Source organism: Camelina sativa, chromosome 10, assembly GCF_030686135.1.
Source record: "Camelina sativa cultivar CO46 ecotype springtype chromosome 10, ASM3068613v1".
Taxonomy (NCBI): domain Eukaryota; kingdom Viridiplantae; phylum Streptophyta; class Magnoliopsida; order Brassicales; family Brassicaceae; genus Camelina; species Camelina sativa.
Genome location: NC_141889.1, coordinates 6,256,623 through 6,278,288, shown reverse-complemented (window position 1 = coordinate 6,278,288; position 21,666 = coordinate 6,256,623). Strand labels below are relative to the sequence as shown.

The 21,666-nt window shown below is 37.6% G+C and overlaps 6 protein-coding genes and 1 long non-coding RNA gene across 14 annotated transcripts; 3 read left to right on the top strand and 4 right to left on the bottom strand.

The window, feature by feature from the left end:
- Positions 1-77: 77 nt before the first annotated feature.
- On the bottom strand, positions 78-1,814 carry LOC104717583 (calcineurin B-like protein 7). Of its 2 annotated transcripts, none has more exons than XM_010435176.3 (8): positions 1,609-1,814; positions 1,405-1,535; positions 1,228-1,324; positions 1,058-1,117; positions 862-970; positions 601-734; positions 392-504; positions 78-312 (listed from the first exon to the last, which is right to left on the bottom strand). In XM_010435176.3, the coding sequence occupies exons 1-8, from the start codon at positions 1,714-1,716 to the stop codon at positions 255-257; spliced, it is 810 nt and encodes a 269-aa protein (XP_010433478.1). In that variant the 5' UTR covers positions 1,717-1,814; the 3' UTR covers positions 78-254. The 2 variants fall into 2 exon arrangements, 1 of the variants encoding a protein (XP_010433478.1); XR_015569142.1 differs by having other exon boundaries at positions 289-312; positions 615-734; positions 1,609-1,806.
- A 276-nt stretch (positions 1,815-2,090) lies between these two features.
- Positions 2,091-4,719, bottom strand: LOC104717579 (calcineurin B-like protein 3). 2 transcript variants are annotated; one of them, XM_087470484.1, is made up of 9 exons: positions 4,493-4,719; positions 3,749-3,806; positions 3,508-3,662; positions 3,280-3,362; positions 3,099-3,158; positions 2,907-3,015; positions 2,662-2,795; positions 2,426-2,538; positions 2,091-2,341 (listed from the first exon to the last, which is right to left on the bottom strand). In XM_087470484.1, the coding sequence occupies exons 3-9, from the start codon at positions 3,629-3,631 to the stop codon at positions 2,284-2,286; spliced, it is 681 nt and encodes a 226-aa protein (XP_087326610.1). In that variant the 5' UTR covers positions 3,632-3,662; positions 3,749-3,806; positions 4,493-4,719; the 3' UTR covers positions 2,091-2,283. The 2 variants fall into 2 exon arrangements, with proteins under 2 accessions (XP_087326610.1, XP_019086404.1); XM_019230859.2 differs by having other exon boundaries at positions 4,120-4,697.
- Positions 4,720-5,315: 596 nt separating this feature from the next.
- Positions 5,316-7,011, bottom strand: LOC104717576 (E3 ubiquitin-protein ligase At4g11680-like). The gene is made up of 3 exons (XM_010435170.2): positions 6,307-7,011; positions 5,861-6,218; positions 5,316-5,728 (listed from the first exon to the last, which is right to left on the bottom strand). The coding sequence occupies exons 1-3, from the start codon at positions 6,810-6,812 to the stop codon at positions 5,582-5,584; spliced, it is 1,011 nt and encodes a 336-aa protein (XP_010433472.1). The 5' UTR covers positions 6,813-7,011; the 3' UTR covers positions 5,316-5,581.
- An 85-nt stretch (positions 7,012-7,096) lies between these two features.
- On the top strand, positions 7,097-10,939 carry LOC104717577 (uncharacterized). 2 transcript variants are annotated; one of them, XR_015569156.1, is made up of 2 exons: positions 7,097-7,453; positions 8,642-10,939. It is a non-coding gene; the product is annotated as an uncharacterized LOC104717577 (long non-coding RNA). The 2 variants fall into 2 exon arrangements; XR_015569157.1 differs by lacking the exon at positions 8,642-10,939 and adding an exon at positions 7,736-7,988 and having other exon boundaries at positions 7,320-7,453.
- On the bottom strand, positions 8,951-12,344 carry LOC104717578 (oligopeptide transporter 5-like). The gene is made up of 5 exons (XM_087470474.1): positions 11,843-12,344; positions 11,161-11,615; positions 10,977-11,074; positions 10,299-10,871; positions 8,951-10,189 (listed from the first exon to the last, which is right to left on the bottom strand). Exons 1-5 carry the CDS (start codon positions 11,907-11,909, stop codon positions 9,118-9,120), a joined length of 2,265 nt encoding a protein of 754 aa, XP_087326600.1. The 5' UTR covers positions 11,910-12,344; the 3' UTR covers positions 8,951-9,117.
- A 1,312-nt stretch (positions 12,345-13,656) lies between these two features.
- Positions 13,657-17,906, top strand: LOC104717575 (26S rRNA (cytosine-C(5))-methyltransferase NOP2B). Of its 2 annotated transcripts, XM_010435169.3 has the most exons (16): positions 13,657-14,384; positions 14,503-14,566; positions 14,700-14,833; positions 14,937-15,020; positions 15,112-15,186; positions 15,277-15,348; positions 15,441-15,514; positions 15,717-15,769; positions 15,859-15,968; positions 16,163-16,231; positions 16,312-16,386; positions 16,555-16,647; positions 16,740-16,819; positions 16,895-16,994; positions 17,140-17,468; positions 17,574-17,906. In XM_010435169.3, exons 1-16 carry the CDS (start codon positions 13,917-13,919, stop codon positions 17,632-17,634), a joined length of 1,941 nt encoding a protein of 646 aa, XP_010433471.1. In that variant the 5' UTR covers positions 13,657-13,916; the 3' UTR covers positions 17,635-17,906. The 2 variants fall into 2 exon arrangements, with proteins under 2 accessions (XP_010433471.1, XP_087326603.1); XM_087470477.1 differs by lacking the exon at positions 17,574-17,906 and having other exon boundaries at positions 13,821-14,384; positions 17,140-17,472.
- Positions 17,907-18,468: 562 nt separating this feature from the next.
- Positions 18,469-21,518, top strand: LOC104717574 (serine/threonine-protein kinase D6PKL1). 4 transcript variants are annotated; one of them, XM_010435167.3, is made up of 4 exons: positions 18,626-19,008; positions 19,465-19,604; positions 19,706-20,479; positions 20,580-21,518. In XM_010435167.3, exons 3-4 carry the CDS (start codon positions 19,806-19,808, stop codon positions 21,418-21,420), a joined length of 1,515 nt encoding a protein of 504 aa, XP_010433469.1. In that variant the 5' UTR covers positions 18,626-19,008; positions 19,465-19,604; positions 19,706-19,805; the 3' UTR covers positions 21,421-21,518. The 4 variants fall into 4 exon arrangements, with proteins under 4 accessions (XP_010433468.1, XP_010433469.1, XP_087326605.1 ...); XM_087470479.1 differs by having other exon boundaries at positions 18,644-19,008; positions 19,477-19,604; XM_010435166.3 differs by lacking the exon at positions 19,465-19,604 and having other exon boundaries at positions 18,469-19,008.
- Positions 21,519-21,666: the final 148 nt, after the last annotated feature.

Below are 21,666 nucleotides of genomic sequence, written 5' to 3'. Positions count from 1 at the left end.
AATGTTTTAGCTAATATGGTACTTCACACGACTAATCATGAACAGATATTAGCAGTATACTACAGATGCTAGGGGAATAAATATAAGCCGAAATCATGAACAAGGAAAACACGTACATGTTTTACGTTTTTCTTCACACAAAGTAAACAACAAAATCTTGAAAATGATCACAGAGAAATTGAAACAAATAAACATGATAAGAGAACAATCACAATTCTTAAATAGTATGCTCTGCTAATATGCTATTATTTTTCTCAGGTATCTTCCACCTCCGAGTCCAACACAAAGCTCGGTAATGTAGTCGTGATATCCCTGTACGCAATATGAAAGATCAATGTTAACAATACTGTGATGCAGAAACATTGGAAGATGCATTGGTCCAGTAACTCACTTGAGATACTGGAGAGTCATCTTCTTTAGAAGAGAAGGATGCCTAAGAACAAGGGTCTTCCACTCTTCCTTATCGATCTTCCCGTCGTGTTTTGCGTCAGCTTCCTCAAATGTCTGGCCACATAAATTCAAAAATCACTATTCACTTCACACTCAGCTGCTTACACACACTACAGTGGAACCAAAAAAATAGTAGGAATGAAAGCACACATTGTCGATTATACTTTCTATAATCTCGTCGCTCAAGGTCATGCCGGATTCAGCTAGGGTAGCCACCACCATTTGCTTCACTTCCTGCCTCTCGATGAATCCTTGCTGCTTCAGATCATATAGCTGAAACGAAACTGCCAAGTAATATTCCAGGTAGTCATTATTAATAAATTATCATGGAATTTATATAGGATGTGATGAACATGAGATAATTTGTTAGAGATGGTTTCTCGGATCAAGTTTTTGAGATCAGAGATGTACCGTCAATTTTATCATCTAAAGGAGCATCTGGATGAAAGACAGAGAGAGCTCGGGCAAACTCCTCAAATTTAAGTAATCCATTATGCTTTGTGTCGAACAAATCGAACACCTGTGATTGATTGATTGGTAATGTCAGTATATATATTCCTATATATATTTTAACTGCCAAATAGATTACAAAACAAAATTAAGATACCCTGTCTGCAAACAAACTCTCTTTTCTGCTTGTCTTGAATATGGCTACTCGAAACTCTTCCTGATACAAGTTACAACAGGACCAAAATTATGCAAATCTGAAAGACTGTTCAAAAGAAGTAGCAAACAAGCGTGCGTGGCAAGAGAGACATATTATCCCTAGGTGCCTACCTTCTTCATTTCACCACCGTATATCTCCTCCACTCTGTTTTTCTTCCTCCACAACACACAGTAGAGTCCTATCATCAACAATATTCCGCCTACAATGCTACAAAACATACATAAAAATTTCGTTCATTAAAAAAATGTCTTTTTTAAATAAGAGTTCTGATGAAGTGTATAAAGAACCTTCCAAGACTGATGATCCCGCACACGAAAATTGCTGAAGAGAGGAGAGTAAAGATTGATAAGAAGACGGGTCGTCTGTTTTCTATAAACCATGATTGCAAATTATGCGGTATGCCTTTCACAACGTCTCCCTGAAAATATGAAAACACAGATTTATATGCATACAGTGGCGTGACACAAAAGTCACATACAATTTCTAGGTACCTCGTTTCTTTGCCGATCACCACCGCTGAGTTTCTTAAACAGCTCATAGAGAGCCTCTAGCTCGTTTTGATTCGTAAAGCAACCCGTAGAGTTGGATGAAGCTGCCATTGTCGATTTCAGATAGAGTTAACAAAGAAGGAGAGAAGATCAAAATAATAGGATTGTCAACGCTCGGACAATTCCAGATATTTGAGAGAGGGAAACATATATAATAGGAATGACTAGTTTTTTTATTCCCCAAGTAAACTCTAATTACTTTGTCAACTCTAACCGAAAAGTCAATCTCCTAAAAGACTAACCAATCCTATACTTGTATATTGCATCTGGTCAGAATTAAGATAATAGCTTACCAGATCATTGATGTTGTGTTCTCTCTTTTCTCTATCATCAGTTTGCTCTTTCAATGTTTTTTTTCTTTTTTTTTGACTTAATAACAGGAATCATGTCTCAACATAAGTAGCATATCTATCTACAGATGCAAGGAGAGAAAAATATCAATCAAAATAAGGAGCAGAAAAAAATACAGATTTGTTTTCTTTTCTTTTCTTTTCACAGAAGTAACAACAAAATCTTGAAAATGTTCAGAAGAGATTCAAACAAATAAATATGATACATAATCAGAAAACAAACACAATTCCCAAATAGTCTCCTCTGCTAGCTATTGTTTTTTTTTTCTCAGGAATCTTCCACCTGCGAGTGGAACACAAAGCTCGGAAATGTAGTCGTGATATCCCTGTACGCAATATGAGAGATCTATGTTAACAATACTGTAGATGCAGAAACAAACATTGGAAGATACATTGGTTCAGTAACTCACTTGAGATACTGGAGGGTCATGTTCTTTAGAAGAGAAGGATGCCTAAGAACAAGGATCCTCCACTCTTCCTTATCGATCCTCCCATCGTGTTTTGTGTCAGCTTCCTCAAATGTCTGCCAAAGAAGAAACTCAGAAATCATTCTTTACTTTATTCGCAACTGCAATCACGAGTTGATTATACTACAGTGGAACAAGAAAATAGTATCGCGCAGGAAAAAGGAAGGAAAGAACCACACCTTGTCGATTATACTCTCTATGATTTCGTCTGACAGGTTCATGCCGGACTCAGCAAGAGTAGCCACCACCATTTGCTTCACCTCCTGCCTCTCGATGAAACCTTGCTGCTTAAGATCATATAGCTGAAACGAAACTGCAGAACAATGTTCCCGGTAACTATTAATGAAATTTCATGGATTATATGTAGCATTGTGAACATCAGATCATTTGTTCTCGGATCAAATTTTAAAGATCAGAGACGTACAGTCAATCTTGTCTTCTATAGGAGCATTTGGATGAAAGACAGAGAGAGCACGAGCAAACTCCTCGAACCCCAGTATTCCATTATGCTTTGTGTCAAATAAATCGAATACCTGTGATTGGTAATGTCAATATACTTTGAAAAAGGATCTTGGCAACAGGATCACAAAGTCTTTTGGTTAAGAAAAAAACATACCCGGTCTGCAAACAAGCTCTCTTTTTTATTTGTCTTGAACAAGGCTAACTGAAACTCTTCCTGACACCACAATTAAAATACGAAAATCAGAAAAGGCTGTTCAAAAAAAATAGCAATATGCTTGATTCGTGAGGAGTATAAGTGAGCGGCGTAATAGACATATGATATGATTCCTACATACCTTGTTAATTAGCCCATCGTCAATCACAGCACTGCTGATTTTCTTAAACAGCTCATAGAGAGCCTCTATCTCACTCACGCTAACTGCAGCCAAACGATTCACATGATCAAAAACTAGAAATAAGATTTGCATTCCTCTTAACAACGGAGCATCAACTAGAGAAAATAGCATGACTTAGAATCATATAACAGAACAAAAAATGACAATGAATGGAAGGCGAGAGCATACAAACTGTCTCTCTGGCAAGCAGTTCAGGGTCTCCAATGCCTCCAGATTGTTTGTATATATCGATATCAAAACACCGGAAAAAAGAGGAGCACACATACTTGAAACCGTCTACGCACTGCGACATGATACCTCTCGTGAATCAATACTCCCCATGTCTGTTATAACAAAACAAAAATGTAAGAAGTTTAGTAACAACCAGAAACAAACTAAAGACATATATGCATATGAACAAGATAAGTACCTTTTAACCATTTCCTGGTTTGTCAAAAAGGCAATGCTTTATACACCTTAAAAGAATCCTGCAATGGGAAGGAAATGAGATGTAGCTCATCAAAACCAACAAGAGTGCAAAAACAGTGTAAGAAGATTTGACAGAAGAGCAAATAAGATTCATCATATTCAGATCTGAAGCAGTCATCAGAGGCATATCCTAAATGATCTTAGAGACCAGATTAACCAATGTATTCTTCATATCTTGTTAAACCATCATAGTCATAGTCATGAAACAAGTCTAATAACACAAAAAAAAAAACCCCAAATCCAGGAAACAGCACCAAAAAAGAATCCAAAACCATGAGATGATGATAAACAAACAATCAAGAGGATCAAAACCTGAATCTAGTCGCGAAATGAAACGCACAAAGTGATTTAAACGACGTTTATGGGAAGAAGAAGAAGAAAAAAAAGCGATCCAGCGAGTTTTTAGATTCCAAATCGTTCGGATTCAGATACAACAAACAACAAACTCAAGAGTTCATCTCGTTATATAAAGCTGGTAATTCAGCTCATGGATCTATCAGCTACCGATGATAAATTCACAGCGGATTTGATTTTAATTGGTTTGCTTCATTTCTCAATCTCTTAAATTTTAAAATTTTCCAATCGCGATTTTCCCGGAAAAAATACACACACGAGATTTATCACGAGGAAGCCGACCGACCGGGAAATCGTAGAAAAAGGACAAAAAGTTATAATAAAGCCTTACGCCACGGCGGATGTAGAGCCTTCCTTGCGGCGGCTCCGGCGGTTGAAACTGACAGATGGTTGTGGCGGAAATCGCGAAAAAAATAAAAACTCTTTATTATTATTATTTGGTAACACAACAAACAAAGTGAGAGAGAGAGAGAAAACAATAAAAAGGCAGACACGATTTTCTAGAATATTTGCAAAATTTTTAAAATATGGAACCCAAATTTGTTCTCTACTACTCGTAGTCTGTATCATAATAGTTTTAATTTTTAAGATTAGCACTAACATTAAAAAAAAAATGTTTTATTATTATGAATACTTTTGTTTTATATTTTTTTAATATTCATTTACTTATAGTAGTTTTCTCACATTTTTCATTCAGATACATGCATATGTATTTAGTTATTTACTATAAAAATAAAAACATTAATTATTAGTTTGATTTTAAAAATCAAAATACATTAAATACACTAAAGAAATTATCAATATAATACAAGAAAAAAAAATCTTAAAACATCAACTTTTATGACAACTTTTATGTTTTTTTATTTATTTACTCGATGTTGATACATTCATTACACACACCAGTTGTAAAAGGAGCGATAAAAACAAAAACTGCTTGTTACATTCACTTTCACACGTCGTCTTCTAGTGGAACATGTCTCTCCATTATGCGCTGTATCCTACACTGTCGTTTTAATCTATATGCCGTCGTCTCTTCTTATCTGATTCTTCTGACTAATAATATATATTGCTTGGTTTGGTTGGTCTTTGAATTTTGATCCGGTTAAGTCGTTTTAAAAAAAGAATCAAGTTACCAATACAACCAATCGAAAAAGTAAATGCAATAAAACTCTGATTACTGGTAAACAAAACAACACATTGATCATTTTTATATGATTTTCTTGTTACGGTTACTGGTGAGCTCTTTTGTACACAAGAAAAGGAAAGAAAATGACACTCACACAAGTAACCGTGTGTAGGCGACAACAAAACAAAACAAAAGCAAAAGTAAGAAAACAACCAAAGGGTATGGAACTGGTCAGAGAGATGCAATCTTGTTTGTGACTTGTGTCTCGTTTTGATTTTTTTTTTTTTTTTTAGTTTAGTTAGGGAGATCTTGTTTGCATAGAGGACAACACGATATGATACGAAGCCATTGATCTACACATTTGAGGTGAAACCTATGCGAACATGGAAGCTTTCTCACTTCTTCTCTATCTTTGTACTTTGCCAAACATATGCAGCATTCCTGCAATTAATGTAACCCCGGGTGGTTCAATTTTGATATCAGGAAATGTTACATGCAGTCAGTTTTAGAGGTAAAAAAAAAAAAAAACAACAATCCATTGATTTCTGACTATTTCAGGTTAGAGCTCTTTACCGGATCGTTGTTTGCTTGAGTAGAATCAGAAGTTTCATCAATGAGTTTGTATTTCCAACTGGGGAGACTAGATATTTGGTCATCTGACGCTCCTTTGTCAGAAGATGCAATGTTCATGTTGTAGCCGAGGAAGCTACTAATGAGAGGCACAACACAACAGAGCAGGAGGAAGAGAAGAAACGGGAAAGAGTAGCAGAGAGCGTTCCAAGCGAGCAAGGAGATGCAGAGGACATGAAGGATTGGAGCATAGTGGAATGAACCGAACCGTGAATCAAACACCCATACATTACCTATCACAAACCATATCGCAAAGAAAAGCTCCAGCGATGTCCTGCATCTGTTCATCAAATGCGAGCACCTAAACACACACACACAGAATATGTCATTTGCTTAGAGATCTTTTGCATTCCAAGTTTTATGATAAATGTTTCAGTTTTGCTAGTAACCTGGTCTCTTCTCTGCTCCTCTGTTGCTGCTCAATATCGCCGAAGCCAAATGCGTTTCCTTGGCTAGTGTCATGTTGACGATACCGACCGTATAAGAGCATAAGATTGAGAAGACATCCGACGTTGTAACCGGTGATCAATAGCCTCATCGGCCAAACAGGTCTCTCTTTCTTGGACAAAGCTAGTGTGATTGTTATCACAGTGATCTGTACAAGTAAAGCGATGAGCTCTGATATCATCCAAGTGACAGAATTGAAAGGATTGGTGCCAAGATCAGATCTTGAAGCGTTCTGGTAATGAAACACCCTTCTCAAGAAAAAGAACCACCTTGCTCTAGATACCCTCATGGCCAGTCTCATCAAGAAGGAAGAAGATGGAGAGCTCTCGGGAGCCATACGAGTGTTATCATCATCATCATGTGGCGTGGGATCGAGGGAAGAAGATGAGAAGACAGTGATGGAGTTAATGGCTGATGATTGTAACTGAGAGGAATAACGAGTACTCATATCAGAATCAGAGAGATGTTTATGAATTGTTTTGATTTCTCTTGAGAAACTGAGGAAAAAAGATAAGAAGGACAGAGTAAAAGCTGGAAAAACCCAGATGAAGAAGAAGAGAGGAAGGTGTAGTGATAATGTCAGAGAAGGTGAAGGTTGGTGTGAGATGGCGACGAAGAAGCAACCAAAAAAAAATGATATTTTGCTTAGGTTTGAAGGATGCAGAAGCAGAGAAGGAGGAGAAGATAACCGTTGGCCTATAAAAAAACCTAACAACCTTAGTTTTTGTCTTTGAAGCAATACTCCGACAGCAACCGCTGCTTTTAACCATTCTCTCGTTCTTTTTAGTTACAAAACAACAACTCTCTCCCTCTTTCCCTCTACGCAAGGCCACGAAATCAATTACTTGTTGGGGTTGAGTCGGGTCGGGTAAACGGGCATCCAAATTTTTAGGGTCCCGCCACGGTCCCAGCCAGTAAGTTTGTGATCGAGACAAAGGTGAGCTTAGGAAATAATGGCGAGCTCAGGTATGAGCAGGCCTGGGTTACTGGGTAAGAGAGATCTCCCAGAGGGCTTTCATCGACCTAGTCCTCTACTCCAACTTCCTTCTCTTGCAACCTCTGGAGATCTCTCTCGTTATGATTTTGAAGGTTTGAAACCCAACTATGAAGCTGTAGGATCTGATTGACGTGTGCATTGAATTGCAAATAGAAAGATGATAAATTTGGATCTTGATTGCTTGGAATTGATAGGTAGGGAAGTAACTTCCAGCAGCTGTTGATAGAGCTTATAGTGTCTCTTAGGAATTCAATTAGAAAAGATGGAAAAGTTTTGCATCGTTTTGCTTGAATTTGAAACAGTACACTGATGACTTCAGGTAAAATACTTTTTTTGGTTGCATTATTTAGCTCAAGGTCTAAGTATATTGTTAGGGAACTGAAGGTTTGATGATGTTGCGGCTCTGTGGTGTGTATTTCCTCCATGCTCCACTGTGGATATTGTTTTATCAGATTTGCTTGGAGAATGATCAGAGCAAGATGGAGGCAGCAGACTACTCTTAAACGAGCCATTAGCTAATATTGTTAGGTCTGGGCATTCGGTTAACCATTCGGTTTCGGTTCGGTTGTATTCGGTTTCGGTTATTTTGGATATAGTAATATAATAACCATTTGGATATTTTTAAAATTTCGGTTCGGTTCGGTTCGGTTTCTTTCGGTTCGGTTTCGGTTTGGTTATTTAAATAAATAACCATAACTAACATAAATTATATTAACATTAACCAAATAAACCAAATATAACCAAAACTAACCGAATATAACCAAAATTAACCAAATATATAATAACAAAAATACAAAAAAGGGAAAAATATTGATTCAATTTTACAAAATAGTATTTAACTTTGTAAATTCAAAATAATAACATTTACATATATTGATTATTTAAAATATTTAATTGTTTTGAATCTAGAAATAATTTATATTTTAAGTTTATTTTATAGTTTGCATAATATTAAGTATATAATATTTGATATCTTCTAGGTTTTCGGATATTTCGGTTAACCATTTAATTGTCGGTTCGGTTCGGTTCGGTTTCGGTTAGTTTGGATATAGATTTTTACTAACCATTCGGGTATTTGAAGAATTTCGGTTCGGTTCGGTTTGGTTTTTTTCGGTTCGGTTTCGGTCGGTTATTTGGTTATCGGTTATTTTGCCCAGCCCTAAATATTGTGTTATCAGATTTGCTTTTCATCAGAGAAATAGATGGGACCTTGCAGTTTTTTAATGTACAAGATGGTATTATCTCATCTCTACTCACTAACATTCTCTAAATTATTGCAGGGACTGGCTGAACCCAGACCATTGCCCTCAGCAGCTGTAGAACTGTCAGGCGATGCTATGCTATGCTCTTCATCATTATCATCCACGGTTAGCTTTTGGAGACTCTCTTTTTGGAGTTATAGAGTCTGTGTTAAAGTGTTTTCCAGATTCACGATAGAGCAAAAGTGCTCAAAGTACTATACTTTTTTTGTACATCTTGAGACACTGTGGTTAAAATTTACAAGTATGATGAAACTTCTTCTTGTGATCCATTTTCTTAGATCCCTAAACTATGATCTTTGGCTGTTCTTTTATCTTGCAAGATGTCTGTTTAATAAACCAGGGTCATTTAAATTCGAAATCATTTTTTACATCGTCACTTAAACTCACACAGTCGTTACACAATATTATTGTTGCTACCAAACTATTTGGCAGCAGTTGTCCCTCACCTGCAGGTCTAAGAAAGTCCAGAGCAAATGTTCAACTGCTGCAAGGTTTTAGAACACCGGGCAGCCCTTAACTACGATCCCTTTCGCTGTCGGGCAATTTGCTAAAGGGCAATGGTCTGTGTTCTCACTCCCCCACCAATCAGGTAAGCTTATGTTATTATTCTGAAACACAAAGTAAATCAACACTCCCATAATCGCAGTGCCTGCATCAAGAGCTGCAGAGAGGATGTAGTTATGCCTTGCCCACCATCCCTTATACCTCCTGAAAATATAGTAGTTGAACACGACCCCGACAACGAACCACGACCAGTAGTTCACAGCCTTGGCCATTGGCATCATATTAGTCGCTGAGAAGATCAAGGGAATATGAATCTTCTGTATCCACTTCTTCTCTGGGAATTTCCTTGCAAAGAACCAGACCGGGACAGGAGCAAGAAAGCCAATGAGGAAGAACCAGTTCATTCCCGGGTAAATGCCTTTACTTGTGAACATCCTTGCAGGGCCAATGATTCCCCAAATGATTGACGCGTTATAGAACACTTCATCCCCGGGGCAAGTCCACGGACTACTCTTTGGGAGCTTATCTATGTTACAGATGTTCTCGACTGATGAAAGCAGCCACCATGTGGTCCCGAAGGAGACAGTTGAAGCAACAACAGTCGCAACTAGTTGAACGAGGAACATAGATCTCGGTGGAATCTTCATGTAGTGGCCAAGTTTGAAGTCTCCGACAAAGTACAAGGCTTGAGACATACTCACAGAACCATAAGTCTTAAAAGCCACATTGGCAAGTGGCTTTCCCGGATACAAGAACCCGATGATCAGTTCCGATATAACATTAAGACCCATTTCCTGGTTTGTGGTCGCTAAGATAACTCCGATAGGCAAAGTGAAGGTAAAGGCGATGGCACAAGCGAGTAAAAGTCCCCACCATGGAAGCTGAAGCTGTTTGCCAAATCCCTCACATGCGTAAAGAGCTAGCACAAAGGAAACAGCGAGAACCGCGACAAACCACCATTGAGGTACTTCTTTATAATTCTTCTTCATCAGTCTTGTATGCACATCTCCAAACTTGTCCTTTGTTGCCAATGTTGCCTTCTTCCACATCCCCCAGATAAACCTTCATGAAAACAACCACAACAACAACGATAAAAGATTTTTTATTTAAATTGATACATTGATCTATATTTTGAGATGGAGAGCAGAGAAAAAAAAAGAAGGATTCTAACTTTCCGTCAAAGAGGGCGACGTGAGAAATGGTTGCGGTTAGAGTACCGAAGCTGAGTCCATAGATTAGAGCAAACAGAATGCTAAGGTAAAGCTTGCTATAGTTTTCGTAAGCAGGAAGATCGATATCGAATGCCTTCTGGTTGAGGATACGAGTGGTGTTGTAACGCTGACCAGTGTGATCAAATGTGTGAGAGGTATAGAAAGGAAACTTCTTTGCCTCGTAAGCGTTGCTCCAGTAGAAGATAGGAAAAATGATGTAGAAGAAGATGACAAATCCGCCAAAGCAATTGGCTATAGCAAAGAACGGTACCGCTAAAGGACTGCCTAAGAAACCTACAACCGTGGACCAATCAAGACCAAAAGAGCCAATGCCAAGACCGTGCAGACCTGAACCAATCTGTTGAGTTGTCACAGATCGGCTCCATATCCAGCAGACGAAGGAGAGGGAGGAGATGGAAGGGAAAAGATAGCCAGGGACTATGTAGTAAGTGAAGCTCACGAAGAAGACTATTAAGAAGAATCTAAGCCTCGTTTGTTTGCCTTCACGCTTCTCCTCCTTCTCATGTAAGGCTCTAATCCATACAATTTGACATACAAAAAAAAAAGCAAACAAATTTTATAATATCGCGAAACTTACAAATGTGAATGTATGAGAAGGAGAAAAAAAAAACACAAACCTAAAGAGAGAGACTTGAACCAGATTTGCAGGCCACCACATGTAAGGTGAGTCCACTAGGAATTTCCTGAACATACCAGCCCATCCATATCCCAACAACTATATGATTAAAAAAAAAAAAAAAAGTTACTGCACGTTACAAAAAGTTTATTTAATTTTAGACGTATGTATATACATGCATATACCTGAGTGGTTTGCAGAAGCAACATGGCGGCTGTGGGATTAAGATCCCGGTGGTAAAATGCTTTAACGATGGTAATGACGCTGGTCGCATAATCTCCTCCGGCTCCGGTATTAGCGAATATAGTGATCAATACATGCTCCTTAATGTTGAATGGTCCAGGGTTCAACGAACCGAACCAAATTGTACCAAGTAACCGGAATTTCCTTGTTGGTAGAGTCGTGGCCATGAGCTTTCCTAGAGGGAGAGTGACGATCTGAGCCACGACTGAAGATACCATCAGCTCGTTCGAACGGTAACCGAAGAAATTATTCACGAACGAGAGTACCACGCACGATAACATTCCTAAGAACCATGTCCGGAACGTCAAGACAGGCAGAGATGGATCGTCGGTTATCGGCACGGTTAACCGGACTTCTTCTATTGGACTGTCGTTTTCATCCTCCTCTTCTTCGTCATCTGCACCGTCACAGATAATTTAATCACAACCAACCAAAAATTACGTAAAAGACATTAATCGTTAGAATTCGAATTGTGTTTTAGGATATGAATATCCAGAAATTATACAAATCAAGTATGTATCAGTTAGGTGCTTAGGTTCTGACATAACGGTAAAAGAAAAAGAAAAAAAGAATCAAACCACAGCAAACCAAGTTTGATCGGAACAGAACCGAGAGTTCATTTACCGGCTATGACGATCTTGGACTCAAACGTGTTGCCCGGAGGCTTCGATACTTGGAGAGAGCCTACCATTTTCTATTTTCCTCCAAAAGTAGACGTCGGCTCGATCGGGTGAAAAATGACCAGAGAGAGTCCTGGATAACTTGCCGGAGAATTAATGTTCTTGAAAGACACTTGTGTAAATGACCTGACACTAGTAAAAGAAGCTTTCTCTGTTTTAGTAAAGATGTTTAAGAGGATGTAGTATTAGATCAAATGCTAGAGAGTATTTTCTGTAATTTGTAGTGTGAAGAGTCTAATAATTCTCAAAGAATTTATCTACACTTTATAAATTCGACAATTCACTTATAACTTAGAAAAACTTTCAACTTGGGGGTAAACAGTAAAAGGTAGGATTCTGCTTTTAGTATCTTGTTGAAACAGAACAGATACTTTAACTAGCTAAAAGAATAAACAGATACTAAATATAGCAACTGTTAGCATGAAATCACTTACAGATACTAGTATAGCAATTTGTAGTATGTACCGTCTATATTGCTTTTTTTGTTTTTGTTTTTCCTTATTCACTCTATTGCCTTAATTTAAAAGAAACAAAAGTCACTTCCACGGATGATTAGACTTCTGTATACAAGAAGAGTAAAGAACTTATCAAAAATACTTTACATACTTTTTCATTCAAAATAAAGATGGATAGGATGTATAGAAATTAGAAAGAGAGAGAGTAAATTATAAAACAAACTGAGCATTCCAATAATGATAACTAAAGTAACGGATGTTGATTAAATTTCATAGAAATAACTAGTAACAGACAATTTGGTGGTAAGAGTTGCAATTTAATTGGCGATCACCTCCCGCAGCTAAAAACAAAATATTTTAGCGATCGTAACAAAGTCTTTACTCTTATATACATGTAATAATTGGTTCGTGTTCGGTGGGAATAATGCTGTCTGATGAAGCACCGCTTAATACAACTCCCCGAATTTGACTTGGACTCTTTTGTTTTGTGCGTAGGACGCGCGTCAGAACAAATTAGAGGTACTGTTTCGGTCTTGTAGTCTAGTCACAATTGTAATATTGCGTTTGTTTTGATTTTCCAATATGTATCGTTGTTTCCATTATCAACCTGTTATACAATATGAATGCATGTTTACACATTTGTTCAAGTTTCTGTTTCTAGCCACTATGGATACACTGTCTTATTCAGTCTGTTTCATGTCAATGTCTATGACATTTTAGGTTGTATATTTGTAATCATTCAATCACCTGTAAACTTTTTTTATCCCAAACAAATAGAAAAAAAAAACATGCAAAATGATAATTTCTTTATTATACGATTTAACAATTTTCTTATAATTTTTTATGCTTGGAATCTAAAATTTACCAAAAGAAAATTCGCATTCAGCGTTCAGAATTTGAGTATAGAAAATTACGTGATTTCAGTTTTCATTATATCAACTTCAATTACTCATGCATGGGTGTACGTATAAATAATTTGTTTAGTGAGTTAAATATATTTAATTTCTAGGCCTAGATGATTAGTAGGTATTAAATAGATCAAAGAAAAATTATAAAATTAGCTCTTCATTAGATCAAGATCATCTGTTCAGTATGATAATTATCTTCTAATGTTCTGTACACACCGGTTCTAATTCTAATAGTTAAAATGATTACTTTTTGAGAGGTTAAACAATATTTTGACACATTTACGTAAGTAGTACTGACATTTATGATTTAAATTATTAATCATCAATTTAGTGATTCTCTAGAAATCTACAAGTAGTACTCACATATATATAACACACTCAAATCATTAATTTCCAACACACAAAGTGGTGACACAAAGTGGTGTTGTAAATCAGACACGGGTAAATTAATTGACACAAAGTATTGGGCTACCATTACTAGTAAATTCGCGTACGGCCCATTAGTTAGTTTCAGTCAGCCCATTAACGTTGTTCAGTCTCCGGGTAAGTTAGTTAGTTTCCTCGACTTGCTGCTACCTCCATCTTCATCTTCTACCTCTGCACTTCTGCTAAAACCCTCGCCGCGTTAAACCCTAAGTTGTAATAAACTAATTCCATGGCTGCTCTGACGCGCAACAAGAAGAATAGGACAAATTCACAGACTCCTCCACTGAATAAGCGGACCAAGTCGTCTCCAATGAAGAAGGCGGCGAAATCTCAGAAGCCTCCGTTGAAGAAGCAGAGGAGATGTATTCCGGAGGAGAAGCCTGTAATTGCTACAGATGAGGAAGAAGAAGAGGAAATTGAACAGTCCCTTCAAGGAGATGAAGGGTCTGAATCAGGTTCTGACTTTTTCTCAGATGGTGATGGAGAAGACGTAAATGATGATGGTGATGCTGACGACTTGCTTGATGGTAGCGATGATGAGGAGGGAACTTTGGATTCTGACTCTGATGAATCCGATATTGAGATCAAATCTAGAGCTATTGATAAAAAACGTAAAAAGGAGGAACAAGATGCAAAAGATGAATTCACAATGAACATTAAGGAACAGCCTGATGAGTTTCAGCTACCAACCAAAAAGGTTACATTCTTCTTGGCTGCTTTGTTATGATTTTGTTCATTTTCTTGCTCTCTTAGAAAATGATACAAATCAAAATTTACTAGTTTTCTAATCTTTGGTATTGCTCTACATTGTTTAGGAGCTTGAAGCAGAGGCACTTGGGGCACCAGATCTTCCTAACTTGCAAATAAGGATTAGAGAGAGTGAGTAACATTTGTTCAAGTCTTATTCCTTGTGAGGTTCTTCTTGGTGTAATGTTATTATTAGGGTTGTTTCGGATCTCCTAAGGAATCATCCTCTCGGTTCTTAGTTTAATTGTACTAATATATGTTTCAGTTGTTAGAGTGCTGTCGAATTTTAAGGATTTGAGGCCAGATGGAGCCAAGAGGACAGATTATGTTGACCAGCTTAAAGCTGATCTTTGTTCTTATTATGGCTATAATGAGTTTCTTATTGGAACTTTGATTGAGGTTATTCCCCTAGTCTCTGACTTCTCTCTTTACGCTCGCTTTGGTCAAAAGTTATGTGTGGGAATTCTGTTACTTACATATATATTATGTTCTCTTTTGACAGATGTTTTCTGTTGTTGAACTCATGGAACTAATTGAAGCTTTTGAAAAGAAAAGGCCTACCTCTATACGGACTAACACTCTTAAGGTGAAGTTTTTTTTTGCTTTGGAGTGTACAGAAATAAGTATTTTTTGACTGTTGAGGTATAGAATTTATGTTGAATTTTGTTTTGGTTAAGACTCGGAGACGGGATCTGGCTGATGTACTTTTGAATAGAGGAGTTAATCTAGACCCATTAAGCAAGTGGTCAAAAGTAAGTAGCATTTGCAGATTGTCTTCCATTTAATTTGTGTAAACATTTTTGTGGACCATCTGTAGTTAATCCTGGCATTATATTTTGTAGGTTGGACTTATCGTTTATGATTCACAAGTTCCGATTGGTGCAACTCCTGAATATTTGGCTGGTTTCTATATGGTAATTGATTTTTGGATGTTTTGTTACGTACAGCTCACACTTTATGTGTATTCTTAATTGTTTACTTAAGTATGTTCTTGGTACATATTCAGTTGCAAAGTGCTAGTTCCTTCTTGCCGGTGATGGCCCTTGCTCCTCAAGAAAAAGAGCGAGTTGTGGACATGGCGTAAGTAATTCTATTACAGAAATGCACTATATCTGTCTTAGATAACCATCGGTTGATATTCAAGTGTAGCTTGTGATTCATATCATGTGTTATTGATGCAAAGTGTTGTCGAAATGAAAAAGCCAGTTTGATTGTCCCGTGATGTGAGACATATGCAACTAGTATATTGTGGTATCTATAACAAGTTTTTATACTACTGCAGTGCTGCCCCTGGTGGTAAAACAACTTACGTTGCTGCACTAATGAAAAATACAGGTATGCATTTTATTGGTTCCTGGTTCCTTGTCTCTCCAGCTCCACAGTTTCAGTCAGTTATCCTAATGTTATAATGATTATATAACCAGGTATAATATATGCGAACGAGATGAAAGTACCTAGGCTTAAGTCACTTTGTGCCAATTTGCATCGCATGGGAGTGACAAATACCATAGTTTGTAACTATGACGGAAGAGAGGTTAGCTTCTTGAACCTTTCTATAGGCAATACATGCTTGAGGATGTTAAATTTTGCAAATTGGTTGTAAACCATCAGCTCAACCAAATTAAAAATTACTAGCAAAACTGTAATTGCATCTTGTAACTAATTCTAAAGACAGCTTCTCTATTATTCCCTTGCATTTTTTGTTTATCTTATCTTTTTGCCTTTCAGCTATCCAAGGTTTTAGGTCAGAACTCGGTTGATAGAGTATTGCTTGATGCTCCTTGCAGTGGAACTGGAGTAAGAAATTTTGGACCCGACCCTCTTAGACTAAATGAATTTTATGTTCATAGTTTGATATCCACTTCTACACAATGCAGGTTATATCAAAAGACGAATCGGTTAAAACTTCCAAAAGTGCTGATGACATAAATAAATTTGCTCATTTGCAAAAGGTATGTTGTTGTCTTGAATAAAGTAAACTAAAAACATTCTCTACATCGAAGACAAATATATAAAGATGAAAAATAGCGTGAACGCTTCTTATACCCTCTTATTACGAAAAGATCAAGAAGGATGCATGTGGTTTGTAATTCTAACCTACATTTTTTATTTTTGCATAGCAACTTATACTTAGTGCGATTGATTTGGTAGACGCCAATTCCAAAACTGGTGGATATATTGTTTATTCAACATGCTCCATTATGATACCCGAGGTTGGTTAACCATACTTTTTCTGTTCTACTTTTGTTTTTTCAGTCGTCTTTCATGTTTTGTCACTATTTTCATTTGTACACAAATTATGCAGAACGAAGCTGTTATCGATTATGCCCTTAAAAAGAGGGATGTTAAAGTCGTTCCATGTGGACTTGATTTTGGCCAACCAGGGTAATATACAATTTTATCTGCATAGGAAATTTCATGATTCGTCTTCTGAACACATGCTTTGCTGCATGTCATCAGATTTAGCAGTTTTAGAGAACAGCGGTTCCACCCTTCTGTAGAGAAGACCAGACGTTTCTATCCTCACGTACACAACATGGACGGATTCTTTGTTGCAAAGGTATGTATACTTTGGTTATAGCGTATGAATAGTTTCCCTGCGAGAGATCCAACCATTTGATGCGGATGGACGAAAATATGTCTTATGATGTATCAATAGTAATTTAAATGATTAGGTATTTTACTCTTCATTTTTGGTTCTGCAGCTGAAGAAGATGAGCAATGCAATGCAGCCTACAGAAACTGATAAGCCAGCTGAAACAATGAGGCAAGCTCAGGTGTCGTCTAGCGATGATGATGAAGAGGCTGAGGCCATTGAGGAGTTGAAGAAACCTTCTGTTGCAAATGGGCAACCCAAGCGAGAGAGTAACACAAAAGAATACAAGAAAAGACAAAAATTTCCAAGGTCAAAGGAGACTCACAAAGGCAAAAGGAATACAAGCATAAAAAGCGAAAGTGGTAGTGGTACTGTGGAAGAACCAAGGAAGCAAAAGAAGAAGAGATCACAATGGAAGAATGAAATTGCTCAAGCTAGGTAAAAAATCATTCACGGTTTCCTTAACAGATAAATGAGAATCACTTCTTAAGTAAATTGTTGTATCATACGTCCATTTGTTCCTAATGTTTGAATATGTTACAGGGAAGAGAAAAGAAATGCCATGAGAGAGAATGCTAAGGAGAGGCCAAAGCACAGAAAATAAGATTAGGTTCGGGATGCATCTTGGAGAACAAACTCAAAGAGGGAGAATCTTTCGGTGTTATAGTCACGGTGAAGGACACAAGAAAGGAGAGGCTTCATTGGCTGAGGGTAAGGTTACCATTGCAGTATACAACAATGTGGCTTTGTAATTTTTGACTAGTTACACAAAAACAGCTAGAAATCATGGGAAAGAAAGAGTGACACTCACATGGATAAGTTTCGTATTTAATCTCATAACATTATATTTGTATGAAGCCTGTTTCTTTTGTTGTTGTTGTTTTTCTCTTTGTTTTCAATGTGGAGTTGTAAATTAATTGAAGGGAAAATGAGGCCTTAAAATGGCAAAGTGTTTGAAAGGCTATCAATTTTTTTCAGATCAGTGCCAACCCTTCAAATGAAATATGGAGGGTGGGGGCCATGATGCCACAACATAAAGATAGAATATATCTGATGAAAAATTAAGGGAATTGGGAGTAAGTGAGCTGTTAATTGTTAGGGAGGGATGTGAAGGTTTTCTGAAGTGGGGCGTTAGTGTTTGGAGAAACATAACAATCCCCCAATCAGTTCTTCATCCATCATTGTCAGAATTATCTCTCTGTTGGGGACCTTTACATTTACTTCTCTCACACTAATCTTCTTATTTATATTTTTAGCTTTTCAGCACATACTATATACCACCGCTGCACACACACTCACATGCATTATTTATAGGGTCATCGTATAATTTGCTGTTATGCACTTTATATAAATTAAGATTTGGATATTCCAAAATCCGGTAAAGAGATTCCTTTGCAGGACCCGACCAAAAGATACCATTCTTCCTACTTAACAAATTGTTAAAGTAATTTGAGGACTATAGTATTACTGATGTCGATTCAAACAAGAACAAAGAGTTAACTACTAGTAATTAATGAAAAAAATACATTGAAAATACAGCTCTCTATGCGTCGGAAATAATCATCATTACTATTATTGCAAATTACAAGGCATGAGGCATCCTTGAAAGCTTTGGCCTTTTTTTTTTTTGTTTTCTTAATCGAAAGCTTTGTCTAATTGTGTCTTCCAGTTGTGAGAAATACAAAAAAAGCCCTAAAAAAAGTCGAACACTTTAGCTTTGACCACCACCTCTTTTCATGGTTAAGTCCCAACTCTCAATTCTCTCACTCTCTCTGATTCATTTCTTACTCTCTATCTTCGTTTCCATGGAAGGAAGGTGATGAGTTCATCAAATCTCTCTCTCTTTAGTCTTTAATGATACATGATGATGAAAAGTCATCTCTTTCCTTTTTGGGCATATCATCCCTTTTCTTCTTTCTCTGCATAACTCCTCAACCTCAAAGATCTTTTCTCTCCCAAAAGCTCTTCTTAATTAAAGGTATCGATTTTGTGTATATTTCTCCTCTATTTATTATGTTTATCATCTTCTTTCTTTTTTCTTTTTTTTTTGTTTTGTTTATGTGGGTCTGCATAGATCCAGAAGAGCTTTGCTTGATTGTTCTTACATTTCTGAGATCGGTTTTAAAAGTCAAGACTTTGCATGAAATCTGTGAGTAGGAGTTTATGCTAATTTATTGGTAATTGGAGAGTGAGAGAGTCTGAATTGTGTTCCCTGATGTAGAAATGGTGGATTACTTTTGAGTTGAGTAAGTGTCTGTTTACTCAATTACTTTGAGGTCGAGATCCGTAACTTGCTTCTTTCGACCTGCTTTCTATATGGATACTATAATTTTCAATCTTAATTTGATGGATAAACGCTTTGATCTTGTGATTCCAACATGAATCCCTTGGTAAATGATTGAGCTCTGAGTTTATCTTCTGTTTTTAAAAATAGCAACTTTTTTAGGGCTTTGGTGTTTATCTGCTCAGCTCTGTGGTAAAGGATGCTTCTTGATTACGGGGAGAGAGAGTGATAAGAGCTCAACTTTATGTAATCTGTATCTGTTGTGTTTTCTGGTTATTTTTATTCTATAGGTAGTCTTCCTCCATATATGACCCAATGGTATAACTGTTTTTGTCTTGCGAGTTTTCTTTTGAGATTTATGTAACGGACCACTATGTTTTGCACAATGCAGAGCTCAGATCACTATCTGAGGGGATCGTTGACAGCATTGGTAACTGGAGTTAAGAGCAGTTTCTTGAAATCTTGGGTGTTAAGTAGATAGGTTCCGTTTGATGGCCTCAAAGTCTGGTTCTGGAGTTCTCCCAGAAAATAATAAGCAAACCTCGGAAGCATCATTTTCAAATTCCAGTCAAAGTGTCTCAGTCAGCACATTGGCAGATCAAGTATCTTCGACTTTGTCTTTTGCTCCAAGCAGTAACAGTAAAACTGGTGGTGAAGTTAAACTTAGTGAGCAGTCTGGTCCTGCTGAGAGCGGAAATAGTAACACATATAGACCAAGCACAAGTAGTGATATCAGTGATGAGAGCACATGTAGCAGCTTAAGTAACAACAACAAGCCTCACAAAGCGAATGACGTGAGATGGGAAGCAATACAAGCTGTCCGAACGAAACATGGTATTTTGGGTTTGAACCATTTTAGGCTCTTGAAGAGGTTAGGGTGTGGGGACATCGGAACTGTCCATCTTGCTGAGTTGCACGGAACAAGGTGTTATTTTGCAATGAAGGTTATGGACAAAGGGGCTTTGGCTAGTCGTAAAAAGCTTCTTAGAGCTCAGACCGAGAGGGAGATATTGCAATGTCTTGACCACCCTTTTCTCCCAACTTTGTATAGTCATTTTGAGACTGATAAGTTCTCTTGTTTGGTTATGGAGTTCTGTCCTGGAGGTGACTTGCATACCCTTCGACAAAGACAGCCCGGGAAGCGATTCTCGGAACAAGCAGCAAAGTAGGAGTTTTTTTTTTTTTGAACCAGAATCAATTTAGTGCTGTGTCCTTGATCCCTCTTTTGTGATAAATCATATTGGTTTTTTTTACTTTTCTTCCAGGTTTTATGTAGCGGAAGTACTTCTTGCAATGGAATATCTTCATATGCTTGGGATCATTTACCGCGATCTTAAGCCAGAGAATGTTCTTGTGAGAGAAGATGGACATGTTATGCTTTCTGACTTCGACCTCTCTTTGAGGTGTACTGTCAGCCCCACAGTGGTTAGATCAACTGCTCTCGTGTCTGAAGGGCAAAGGAGCTCAGGTTATTGTGCCCAGCCCGCTTGCGTCCAACAGCCATCTTGCATTTCCGCTCCTACAACATGCTTTTCTCCGCGATTTTTCTCAAGTAAATCCAAGAAAGACAAGAAGATGAAAAATGAAACTGGAAACCAGGTTAGTCCGTTGCCTGAGCTCATTGCTGAGCCTACAAGCGCTCGTTCAATGTCATTTGTTGGCACACATGAGTACTTAGCTCCTGAGATCATCAAAGGTGAAGGGCATGGGAGTGCAGTTGATTGGTGGACTTTTGGAATCTTTCTGTACGAGCTATTGTTTGGTAAAACCCCGTTTAAGGGTTCTGGAAACCGAGCAACACTCTTTAATGTTGTGGGTCAGCCTCTGCGTTTCCCTGAATCTCCAGTAGTCAGTTTTGCTGCTAGGGATTTGATTAGGAGTCTGCTTGTGAAGGAGCCTCAGCATAGATTAGCGTATAAGCGTGGTGCAACTGAGATGAAGCAACATCCTTTCTTCGAAGGAGTGAATTGGGCATTGGTTCGATGCGCCAGCCCACCAGAGATACCGAAACCCGTTGATCTTGAGAGTGCTCCTGCTACTCCAGCAGCAGCCACATCTACCAGTGTCAAGACTGACCAGAGTTATCTGGAGTTTGATTTCTTTTGAGAACTTTCAGTAAGGAAACTGCCAATAGATTGTATCAAATTGTTCTCTGCAGTCTTCAAACCCGTTTAGTGATTTGAAAATGTGATAACTCTTCAATTCTTTGTCGATGCCATTCTTGGAAAATTCTGAATCATGCTGAAAGTCCTACGCCTTTTTTCATACATGAAACCTCCGAAAGCTGTTCTAAGAATCATGAGAAGTTGGAGCACATAATTAACGTTTTAACATGGATTGTCCTCTTTGAAC